The 13223-nt window shown below is 37.5% G+C and overlaps 1 protein-coding gene across 1 annotated transcript in view; it reads left to right on the top strand.

Annotated features, from left to right (window-relative positions):
* itga8 (integrin, alpha 8) overlaps positions 1-13223 on the top strand; it is a 114183-nt gene that overhangs the window by 98917 nt on the left and 2043 nt on the right. The window contains exons 26-29 of the mRNA XM_052144140.1: positions 1534-1647; positions 4723-4836; positions 6569-6670; positions 10388-10510. Of these exons, the coding sequence (XP_052000100.1) occupies positions 1534-1647; positions 4723-4836; positions 6569-6670; positions 10388-10510 (453 nt within the window). The remainder of the gene's footprint in view (positions 1-1533; positions 1648-4722; positions 4837-6568; positions 6671-10387; positions 10511-13223) is intronic.

The following is a 13223-nucleotide window of genomic DNA, read 5'->3' as shown; positions in this document are numbered from 1 at the left end:
CGTTTGGCATCTGGTTAGGACATGGCGTGACTTTAGCTACCTTCAGCCCCATCTCTCTGTTTGATTGACTCTGGTTCAAACAAATAAGGCTGGACATAGAAATGCATCTATTTTTCGACTACAAACTCTTCAGACATGCTTTGTAAGTTCTGTTCTCTGGTTTGAGTGCAGCTATGTTGTGTTTTCTGTTGTTAATATCGCTGGTGGTCCTGTTAAAGGGAAACAAAATGAGTTTTCGCTTGAATGCCCCACCTCGCAAGTGACAGCGTAACTACTTTTGCTCTTGTGCCAAGAGCTCTACTCGCATGCAGACTCATGAATAACGTTCAGTGAACATTTTCACTAAATGATACCTTTGATTTTGCTTTGTTTCTCACCAAATCTAATCTTATTACTTCAGAGCTAGACATGAGTCGCATACAATAATTTATTAGATGTCTGAAATACACTTTTGTGTTTTTTTGAAGCTTGAAGATGTGGTCACCTTAAACTGCTATTGTATGACATCACTGAGCACAAAAATTTTTTACTATTTGTGAAAATTGCTTAATAGTGATGCTATTTAAAAATGATCTTGATGGATTTTACTACGAACCACACTTGCCACTATCCTATTAATTCCACTATCATATTAGTTTTCTTTCATTCTTTCTTTGTTGGAGAATACGTTGTCTCTATTGTCATCATGCTACTCTTATGTTAGACTATATCGCAGCACTCTTAAATAATTTAGGAGCTAAGACCAAGTCTTAACACTTATGAACCTTTATGAATCACTCTTATTCACATTTGCCAAATTCCACTTCATTTTCTCTTTCTTTGTTGGAGAGTACGTGGTTTCAACATGGCACAGTCATTGTACTAGTCTTGTTTAAGATACCTCTACAGGGCTCTTAAATGTGAACAAGTTGCACTTATTCAACTTTATACATGACACACATTCTTAAGTCTAGGAATAAGAGCAAAATTATGATATGCTTTGAATTTTTACACACTAAAGACTAACATTTTACTCTAAGCTGCTTTAAACATATGGGCTCAGGTTTCTGTGCTATCAAATAAAATGTAAAACTGTGACTGCAGAGTTAGTCACGACTGGACTTTATTATAGCTGTTCAGATTTCACATGCAGTCATTACAAAGCATCAGTACATTTTCATTTCAAGTCTCTTTGCCTTGTAACTGCACTGTGCTCATGCTGAGTTAAGAATTTTAACCACCTGGACTGATAATTGGATCTCTTTTCCTGTGAACTTTAAGAGGTGAGAGTAAAGCTATATCAGTGCTTTGGCCAGAGCTCTCACTCTGTTTCTGCCGCTGTATTTCTCTCTCTGTCTCTCGGTACGTTTACATGCGCAGGTTTAATCAAGATAGCAAAAATTGGACTTTTGTTTTATTATGATTTCAGTCAGACTAAATAATTTACATTTTAAAAGAACAAATTATTATTTTTGAACTGCATGTAAATGTATTTTCTGTCTTTGCCTTTTGGTTTCATCTAATATAAAATGTATTTCTATCACAAACATACAGACCTCGACTCTACAGGACACTCCTGAGTTATTGGGCTTCTTGCGGAACAGCAGCGCTCCAACTCGCCACAGACGATCTGTTACTGCAGCCCAAAGCTACAGCAGCAAAACACTGGTACACACATAAACATACATTTCACACAAACTCATAAACTTCCACCAGTACCCACAAACACACACAAATCACCTGAAAGTTGGCTGCACACCCTGTGGGAACAGTCTTGAAGATGTGACAGATAGACCCAAAAATTGATCTTGACATGTGTTATGGGAACTTTGAGGTTGAGTTAACCTGGTAAATCTCATAAGAGGTCAGTCATATTATGCTTATTGTCTCTTTCTTGAACCATCTCTTTAAGGGGTTTGTGTGTGTGTGTGTGTGTGAGCGTGTATTTATCACTTTGTGGGGACCAAATGTCCCCATAAGGATAGTAAAACCCGAAATTTTTGACCTTGTGGGGACATTTTGTCGGTCCCCATGAGGAAAACAGCTTATAAATCATACTAAATTATGTTTTTTGAAAATGTAAAAATGCAGAAAGTTTTCTGTGAGGGTTAGGTTTAGGGGTAGGGTTAGGTTTAGGGGATAGAATATAAAGTTTGTACAGTATAAAAACCATTATGTCTATGGAAAGTCCCCATAAAACATGGAAACACAACATGCGTGTGTGTGTGTGTGTGTGTGTGTGTGTGTGTGTGTGTGTGTGTGTGTGGACCAGCTGGTCTTGATAATCGTAGTCCATCACACCTCAGGAAAAGACATAAAACAGGGCAGAGGTCATGTCTTTTCTACATGCACAAACAGTTAATATAGATTCCACATACAAACACACCATTTCTCATCTCTTTAAAAATTACAACTTGAATTATCATATTATGAATGGATTAATTCATGGATGGATAGACAGACAGACAGACAGCATGAAATGTTAGAAATACAGGTGAAACTCGAAAAATTTGAATATCGTGCAAAAGTTCATTAATTTCAGTAATTCAACTTAAAAGGTGAAACTAATATATTATATAGACTCATTACAAGCAAAGTAAGATATTTCAAGCCTTTATTTGATATAAGTTTGATGATTATGTCTTACAGCTTATGAAAACCCCAAATTCAGAATCTCAGAAAATTTGAATATTGTGAAAAGGTTCAGTATTGTAGGCTCAAAGTGTCACACTCTAATCAGCTAAACACCTGCAAAGGGTTCCTGAGCCTTTAAATGGTCTCTCAGTCTGGTTCAGTTGAATTCACAATCATGGGGAAGACTGCTGACCTGACAGTTGTGCAGAAAACCATCATTGACACCCTCCACAAGGAGGGAAAGCCTCAAAAGGTAATTGCAAAAGAAGTTGGATGTTCTCAAAGTGCTGTATCAAAGCACATTAATAGAAAGTTAAGTGGAAGGGAAAAGTGTGGAAGAAAAAGGTGCACAAGCAGCAGGGATGACCGTAGCCTGGAGAGGATTGTCAGGAAAAGGCCATTCAAATGTGTGGGGGAGCTTCACAAGGAGTGGACTGAGGCTGGAGTTACTGCATCAAGAGCCACCACACACAGACAGGTCCTGGACATGGGCTTCAAATGTCAAACGTCTTACCTGGGCTAAAGAAAAAAAGAACTGGTCTGTTGCTCAGTGGTCCAAAGTCCTCTTTTCTGATGAGAGCAAATTTTGCATCTTATTTGGAAACCAATGTCCCAGAGTCTGGAGGAAGAATGGAGAGGTACACAATCCAAGATGCTTGAAGTCCAGTGTGAAGTTTCCACAGTCTGTGTTGGTTTGGGGAGCCATGTCATCGGCTGGTGTTGGTCCACTGTGCTTTATTAAGTCCAGAGTCAACGCAGCCGTCTACCAGGGCATTTTAGAGCACTTCATGCTTCCTTCAGCAGACAAGCTTTATGGAGATGCTGACTTCATTTTCCAGCAGGACTTGGCACCTGCCCACACTGCCAAAAGTACCAAAACCTGGTTTAATGACCATGGTATTACTGTGCTTGATTGGCCAGCAAACTCACCTGACCTGAACCCCATAGATAATCTATGGGGCATTGCCAAGAGAAAGATGAGAGACATGAGACCAAACAATGCAGAAGAGCTGAAGGCCGCTATTGAAGCATCTTGGTCTTCCATAACACCTCAGCAGTGCCACAGGCTGATAGCATCCATGCCACGCCGCATTGAGGCAGTAATTAATGCAAAAGAGGCCAAACCAAGTACTGAGTACATATGCATGATTATAATTTTCAGAGGGCCGACATTTCTGTATTTAAAATCCTTTTTTTTATTGATTTCATGTAATATTCTAATTTTCTGAGATTCTGAATTTGGGGTTTTCATAAGCTGTAAGTCATAATCATCAAAATTATATCAAATAAAGGCTTGAAATATCTTACTTTGCTTGTAATGAGTCTATATAATATATTAGTTTCACCTTTTAAGTTGAATTACTGAAATTAATGAACTTTTGCACGATATTCTAATTTTTCGAGTTTCACCTGTATACTGAAATGTTGAGGGTATTTTTGGTGCCTCTGTAGATATCTAAAAGTAATCTTCTGTGTTAAATTTCGACAGAGGATACAAGAGAAGGACTTTTTGTTCTGTTAATAGAGTTGAATTTATACCATAACTTTCCCCTAATGAGTTGTAGAGAATACTGTAAGACACCAGAAAAAACAAAGATCATTAATGTACTGTTATATGCTAAACATCTGATACCGAGCTTTTGTTTTGTTTGTTTATTTATCATTACATTTTTTCACCCAATTTAGAACGGCCAATACGCTTTTAAGTATTCATGGTCGTGTAGTGACACCTCAATCCGGGTGGCGGAGGACGAATCCCAGCTGCCTCCGCGTCTGAGACCTCCAACCCGCACATCTTATCACGTGGCTTGTTGAGCGCGTTGCCACGGAGACATAGCACATGTGGAGGCTTCACGCCATCCACCGTGGCATCCACGCTCAACTCACCACGTGCCCCACCAAGAATAAACCACATTATAGCGACCACGAGGAGGTTACTCCATGTGACTCTACCCTCCCTAGCAACCGGGACAATTTGGGTGCTTGGGTGACCTGGCTGGAGTCACTCAGCACGTCCTGGGATCCGAACTCGTGAACTCCAGTGGTGGTAGCCACAGCCCCCCTGATGCCGTGTTTGATTTTCTTTCAATCTTGTGTTTTTGCATCTAGAACTGCTCTAATATTCAATGCCTGATGGTGGAATGCATTGTAGATCGTTTGGATCAAGGGCAAAGTGCAGTGATCAAGTTTCGATCTCGACTCTGGGCTCACACCTTTTTGCAGGTATTTCTCTCGAACATTCTTTCTTTCTTTCTTTCTTTCTTTCTTTCTTTCTTTCTTTCATACAGATGGAATGTATGTGTATTTATGTACACATACATTCATGAATTTCCATGCTCACCCAGCCGGGTTTGGCTTATGGGCCAGCAAAATGCTGGTTGACCAAGAAAATCTTGCTCATTAACCTAGTTATGAGGCCTCCTGGAAAAACCATCATCCACTATTGGGGACCAGCATCCAAAACACAACATATGCTAGTGACCATTTCAGCAGGCATACTGTAATCGCAGCGAAAGGTGCAGGGAAACTGATGTTATCTTGATGGTATCTTTGTAAAGTCCAGCTTTATGCTAAGGTGATTTTCACTCCTTTAATACAATATGATCTTATTAAGTAGTGTTTATGGTGACAGTGATTTGCAGCAACAAAGTGACTGGAAGTCATTTATCATCAATGAGAATTGGCTATTCGAAATGACATGAGCGACAGAGTTAAGAGAGAGGTGCAGCTTCATGCAAATGCACTCTCAATATTTCTCCTTTTGATGATATTATGAAATATCTTGATATTGATGTATTTAGCCTGACATTGCTCAAGAGGGTATATTTTTTCCTATTGTTGACATGTGATTATCAAATGTATGAATAAAATACAGTAAAAACCTGGTTAAAATCAATCAAGGCATGTTTTCCATGCTGTTTTTCATTAAATGAAAAAAAAAAAAAAGGAGATTTAATAATTTTCATTCATATGCACCAACATGACCATACATGGTATATATTTTCTAACATACATAAAACATACATGAAAAATGCCACTGGGAAATTGGTGAAAATATTTTAATGATGATTTAAACAAATCCCCCAATCTGTTTATTGGAAAGGACAGTTTGAACTGATACTTGTCAACTCTAATGGCAATTTTGCGGATAAAATGTACTGTAATTTAGAGCCGCTATTTAAACATGCTGTCATACTTACAATACAGGGAGGGATTGCGAAAAACTAATCAAAGATGCAGTATTTATGAAACTTATTTGCCAAATAAAAAGCACATTAGGTTCATTGTGATGTTCACAATACTTTTGCTTACTTTTATATCGCCAGCAAATTCAGGAACATTCAGTATAATGCACAGCGATATTGTAAACGCACCTTTTGTATCTCCTCTCCACTTTTTTAATTTGAAGTGTTCTTACAATGTAGAGTTCATGACCACTCGGAATGGTAAACTCACACTCAGATGTTAAGGTGATGTCAGAGGAGATGACATAATCAGCTCTATTCTAGTGTTGTTCAGAGCAGAAGTCTAGCTCAGACACCTAAGTCACTTGACTCCATAAACCCTGACCTCGTCAGAATACAATTTCTTTCATCTCCTCTCCTGAGATAAGTTCACAGAAACCAGACACATGTATGAGAGCACATACATAAGTGTGTTTCTGAAGGACAGCAGTACTCTTGTGCATATTTGTTTATGTGTTACACCATGATCCTAGTTTAAAGAAATGTTTTAAGTTTTTGTTTTGCTGCTCTTTTGACCACTGCTTCTCTCTAAGCCGCATCCATGCTGAAGCCATTACAACACAGCACAATGTCAAAAACTGCCATGTGTGTTCTGTTAATGTTAATCTGACAGTTTTCCTATTCAGTGAGGGGCAGGGCTCTATCTTGTGCTTTCTGGGATGTTTCCATGTGTGTTGTATTTACCCTAATCCAAAGCTTTTCTCTCACAGAGACGGAATGACCACTACACACTAAACTCCACAGTGTCCTTCCAAGTGAGAGACATGCCTTACCAGATCAAAGCTCATACACTCCCACAACAGAGCAAATCAGTGAGTAACCTGGTTAATGTATGTATGCAGATTGCAAAAAGTATAAAACAGAAGAGAAAAGGCAAATTATATTGTTTATAAAGGCCAAAGTATACTTCCGTCCATGTTGCTGATCGTTCCTCGCACAGTATGTGTGACGCAAATTTCATCATCAGCACAGTCCGTGCGATTTCTCGACCCAAGGATGCAGTCCTCGTCTGTGCTCATTGTCGGCCATTAACTGCACTAAAAGAGTATCGCAAAGTAGTTGCGTAAAGTAGGCATGCGTCAAACGTGTTCATGTTCGTTCACAGTCAGAGAAGTAGAATTTGAAAGGCAATGCGGTCAACCGTGGGTGATCTGATACAGAACGAACAAAAACTTTAGATCAAGGGATAGACACTTGGGGGATAGAGCAGTGAGGGGTCCTCAAATATGGGGTAGTTTGAAGCATGTCAATTCTTTAAAAGTTTCTATTTTTGCCCGTTTTAAACTGGAGTAAAGAGAGGAAAGGAAATGAACCCTTGCCAAGCTCCGCTCCCATGGTTACTGTTCCTTGCTCTGACAAGCTGTGCAGAACTTTCCATAAGAATGAATGGAAGACTGTAATGTTTTTTTTTTAGGAAATTACTCCCATAAACTAAATAGATATTATTCTTATGTGGGGTTATTATTCTTATAATGTATACATTTTAATTATAATTCTTATAAAAAAAATGTATTGTTAAATTCTACAGTAACATAGTCTAATGACAACTCAGTTAGAGATGGTGAACTTTAAGAAGCGTGTACAACTTGGCTCGTACAAAAAGGTAAGATTTTTACATTTACATTTATGCATTTGGCAGACGCTTTTATCCAAAGCGACTTACAGTGCACTTATTACAATCCCCCCAGAGCAACCTGGAGTTAAGTGCCTTGCTCAAGGGCCCAACAATGGCATTTTGGTGGTGCTGGGGCTTGAACCACTGACCTTCTGGTCAGTAACCCTGAGCCTCAACCACTGAGCCACCACTTTATTCTCATAAAGACCAACAATCAACAAACAAAATTTTAAATCTATGCAATACTGGCATATTTTAGCTAGCCTCCTATCCAACACTTTATTTTAAGAAAGGAAACATCAGGGCATGGGTAGCTCCGCAAGTATTGATGCTGTCTACCACCCATGGAGTCATGAATTCAAATCCAGGGTGTGCTGAGTGACTCCAGCAAGGTCTTGTAACCAAATTGGCCCGGTTGCTAGGGAGGGTAGAGTCACATGACGTAACATCTTTGCGGTCATGATTATTGGTTCTCGCTCTCAATGGTGCGCATGGTAAGTTGTGTGTGGATCGCAGAGAGTAGTATGAGCCTCCACATGCTGGGAGTCTCTGCGGTGTCATGCACAACGAGCCACGTGATAAGATGTGCGGATTGACGGTCTCAGAAGCGGAGGCAACTTGTCCTCTGCCACCCAGATTGAGGTGAGTCATCGCGCCACCATGAGGACCTACTAAGTAGTGGGAATTGGGCATTCCAAATTGGGGAGAAAAAGAAAGGAAACGTCTGTGAACAAATTTGGTTAGTCATTCCATATTAATTTATGCAATACAAATGACGCATCTCTTTTCTAGTTCCAAACCCTGATGAATTCTTTCTTTTGTGGTTCACAATACTTTTCCTATTAAAATCATGATTAGGTTTAATGTTTGGGTAAGGGGTTACACTTTATGGTTAGGTTTGGCTTAGGGGAAAAACTTAGGAAATGTTGTAATAACATAATTTGTTGGTTCATTTATTTTCTCAAAGGGAATAAAAGTTTTTGTATGATTTCTAATGATTCGCCACCACACACTATTATTACAAGTTCTCACGAAACTGGGTTTGTTAAAAACTTTGGAGAATGTGAATTAGCATTGTGGCCAACGACTATCATTGTCACCTGAATAGAGAAAAGCATCCTGAAAAAAGAAAAGTGTAATTTGATAGAGATAACAGACCTGATAAGATCAGTGTAAGTGTAAGCCATGCATTAAAGGTCTAGGCCTTCAGTGTGATTCATACCATTAAGAAAACTAATAATTCCAATTGACATTTTAAAAACACATCCATGCACGAAAGTCAGAACATGAAACGACACTTAATGCTCAAATAAGCCTAATTTTAACTGTAGCATGACAGTTTTGTGAAATGAATGTCAAAACTCATTATATTTCAATATCAAGGAGGTCTATAATACATGGAAAAATCTATCTAACAATTAAAATTATATTTTAAATGTTGCTTGCTATACATTTAGTTTCATCAGGGTACACGGTTATGCTGCGTTCCATTCAAGTTGGATGTGGGATATTCCTACTTGTTATCTCCGACCATAAATGCATTCCATTCCCCGATATTCTGAACTGCAATGCTCCCATTAGCTTAGCAGGGGTTTGACTCTCATTAGAGATATCTCCTAGCAACCCAACCGATAAACAATGCTGCAGTGTTAGCATATGTGCTTCAGGTGTACGATTATCAAAAGAGATTATAATGTTTTATACACCTGTTTCTGTAGGCATTTGTTAAACAAGCTTTAATATCATGTAATGTGGAAACAATCTAATTTATCGATATTACTTAATAAAGTGAATGTTTATCACTTACTTTGTATATCTCACTGAGTGTCAACATGCTTGTGTGACATCATGCCCCTGCATCTCAGAGAAATCAGAGTTGATCATTTCTCAGTGGTGATAGCAGCAGGGATGATGATCACACCCTCTTCACTTTCAAATTGCATACATCACTTAAAGTGTGATTGTGTCACTCAAGACCAACTAGAAGGCCTCAACAGGGACATATCCTAAAGATCACACCCACCAAGAACAAATAAATCAATCTGATTGGCTGATGAATCTGACCATTTGACTTTATCTGCCTAGTCACTCTGCCTATTCTGTGGAAATTCTGAAGGCCTGAGGAGTGGAGCTCAGACTCACACGCTGCTTCGGGCCTGCGATTTATGAATGTATGCAGATGTCACACTTTGCTTGTAAGCATCAAGGAATAAATTCTGACTGGATAAACTTTTTGTTTTTCTCTATTTGTTTCTAGATTAATTAAGAGGAAAGTGATTAAAAATACATTGGCATTAAGGTGATTGAGAATGAAAGGATGAAAAATATTAATTTATTTGGCATGTTAGGCCAGCAGTGAAGACTTTGCTTGCCCTGAGAATTCACAACTGGTTTACACACACACATGCTCTAATATGACCTGAATCAATACATAAATCAACGTTAAGTTTTTAGTGTTGATTGACCTTGGAGTAAATGCAGGTGTCCTTGCTGATGTTATACATGTTCATTTGGGAATGAGGGCTTAAATCCATATCATACACTTCTCAAGATTTATTGAAAGATTTAAAAATAAATATTATAAATTACTGCTTGTATCTTTTCTGCGTACCTTGTTTCACTTTTATTAGTATCCTGGCAACAAAGTTTTTTTCTTTCTTTTTCATAATTTTGGATAATTTCTATAAACATTCTGTTTAAAAATACTCAAACACACATGAACCCTTTAGGCTCTCGTTATAAAAAAGCAAACGCTTAGGAGCTTGTGTCACATCAGTCGTAAAACGAGACAGAGATGAGAGACGATAAGAGCTAGGAAGCTCTCAAAATGATTTAAGATTGCTAATATTCTAGCTACATCAGTGCTTGTCAAATATTAATGACCTCTTCGTTTGTGTGCGCTTGTGTTTTTAAGATCGGTACGTTTGTGGTGTGGGCGATTCCTGATGTTTCCTTTGCCATTCCCTTGTGGGTCATTATTCTGGCTATACTGCTGGGACTGCTGGTGCTGGCTATGCTCAGCCTAGCAATGTGGAAGGTAGGTTGACCTAACACACACACACACACACACACACACACACACACACTCACACTGACCCCCATCAGCTCTGCACACGAAACTGTGAACACTGTAATCATATGTCACATACAGTTTGTGTTCTTACTTTTATTCATCCTGTGTAAATAATCACTCCAGGCTTCAACCGAATCTCTGCCTAGGAACAAATGCAGGCTCTGAAAATGTAAAGTCCTCAAGAAAATCAAAATAGGTCTCTGTAACTAAATTTCTGCTTCAGTGAAATAGCAAAACAAAGGAACTACAGGGGGTAGAGAGAGAGAGAGAGAGAGAGAGAGAGAGAGAGAGAGAGAGAGAGAGAGAGAGAGAGAGAGAGAGAGAGATGGCTGTTAGAGATTAGCAATGAGGGAAGGAGATGGTAAAGAGAAGGAAGTGGAGGTGGGGGTCAGAGGAAGTGAAGTGAACAGAGGTATGGGGAAAGTTCGGAGTACTTGATGACAAATTGGCAAATCAGATTAACAGAGAGGGAGATAAGAGAGACAGAGTGATAGGAAGAGAACTGTTGCAGTTTGGCATTAATGAGCCATTCTGATGCTATCAATGTTTTGTCTACATGGCTGTTCTCTGGCTCTTGATTAGTTCCCTATGGAGGGGACCTGCCCTAATTGGTTAAAATGAACAAATACACACATCAGCAAAATGTCAATCAGATGTTATGAGGGAGTTTTAAGAGCAGCCAAGACTCTAGATTTAACCCTTGTGCGACCTTCTGGACATTTTTGGTCTTATTCCTTTACATTTTTTTGATAATTTTGGACCAGTTTCGACCAACTGCATACATTTTGCCAAAGGTGTGTTTTTGGGGGGGAAATATTTAATATTCTATAATACATCTATAATACACTGTGTACACAAAATAGTTACACTCGGGACCTTAAGGACAAAAATGACCCCATTGAAACCTATTAAAACTGCAATATTGATTCCAGTGCCATTAGTGTCATCTAAGACAGATAGAAAAGTGAGGAAAACTTGTATTCTTCTTACGTTACACTTAGTAATACATGGCAATGGCTCCATCTTGTGGTAAAATGATATTAATAAATTAATGATATTATTATATATTAAAGTAAATTTTTCGAAAATAATGACCCACGTTGTGTCATAGTTTCTATCACGCCAAAACTTTTGCCCCATTCAAGTTTCAAGTTGGTGTACTTGTTTACCAAGTAGACAAAGTGCCAATAAAGATAATGATGGAGATTTAATATGAGACAAGTGATGTATGAAGGGAAAAAAGTGTAAAAATCACTTGTGAGCAGAATGTTTTTATTGGACATAATTTCCAATCAAACTATAATTTTACCAAATTATGTAAAAAGTGTGAAAATATTGTTTCATTGTGTATTTAGGATGCATACAATGTAAGAAATGAAATATGAAATACTACGGAGTCTTTCATTTTATTTCAAAAACAATTTCCAAGTTATTTCCACCATTGAATTATATTCAACACAAGACTGAATTTAAAATGTGGTAGAAATTACAATGTGGTGAGAATTTTTATGACATTTTCATGATTTTGTCATTCAGAAAGAATAAAAATGAGAAAAATGACGTAAATTTCCTGTTATGCATGTACATACACTTTTGGACATTGTTAGCACTGTACATACTAATACTAATCTTAAATTGAAAAAATAAATTATAATGTAGTTTACTCAACTTAAGGTTAATTCTTTACTATTCTTACTAGTTTTAATTAAGTTACCAAACTAAACCCTAAAGTTGTAATAAATAAAAACAGTTCCTAATTAAATAATACTTTGTCACATTAAATGTCACATTTTGGAATCAGAACTTTAAACTTTAGCTTCAAATACTACAAATTCAAAATTATCAAGTACAAAATTGTGGCTGTGTGGAATACCCTAATGCCCTTGCGCTTGAATAAATGATGTGTCTTTGGTCAAAACAATTAAACTTATGTGGAAATATAATTTTTATTAACAAAATAGTTTTAATTCTTATGACTATTGTTGTTGTTTTGTTGTAGCTGGTTGATACTTGTGATTTGTGTGAAGTCACCATGAGGGTGATTAGTGTTACCTCTGATGAACTTGGAGCCTTTTAATTTGAGGTCATTCTTCTCTAAACAATTGTACTTTACAAAAGTGCAGCTATATATGAACTAAGAAGTACTGAGTAGAATGTGCCATATGACTAACCTAGAGTCAGTCATAATTTCTCTTTTAAAGGTGTGCTATAACAATACAATTTTAAACAATTAAACAAAAGCAATGATACTTTCATCTCAGATGAGTTGTTTACTTGCAACTAGTATACTGTACTTTTAAAAAAATTTCAGTTTACTTGAGCTGAATGAGTATGTTTACTTAGAAAAAGCATGCAAACCATTTGCCTTAAAAAACATAAATAAAGGTCAACTAATTAGATTTAACAGTGCAGAAAAAAAATATAGTGTGAATATTTCTTTAACAAGACTGTACTTTCTAGAAGTTCACTTTGGGAAACTTTAGTTGCAGTTCACTTAAATATTCATGCGGTGTAACAAATGAATTACAAATATTCTAGGTAGTCTCTCAATTCATTCATGTTCATAAACACTATTAGATGGAGCATATCATGTCACATAGCAGGAGTCTGCTTTCAATATAATTTAACAACTGCTCATAGGATAACCAGATGATCTCTGATACAGCATACTGCTGCT

The sequence above is a fragment of the Xyrauchen texanus genome, chromosome 15, assembly GCF_025860055.1.
Source record: "Xyrauchen texanus isolate HMW12.3.18 chromosome 15, RBS_HiC_50CHRs, whole genome shotgun sequence".
Taxonomy (NCBI): Eukaryota; Metazoa; Chordata; class Actinopteri; order Cypriniformes; family Catostomidae; genus Xyrauchen; species Xyrauchen texanus.
The sequence above is the reverse complement of the archived record's forward strand: the minus strand, read 5'-3'. Positions and strand labels throughout refer to the sequence as shown.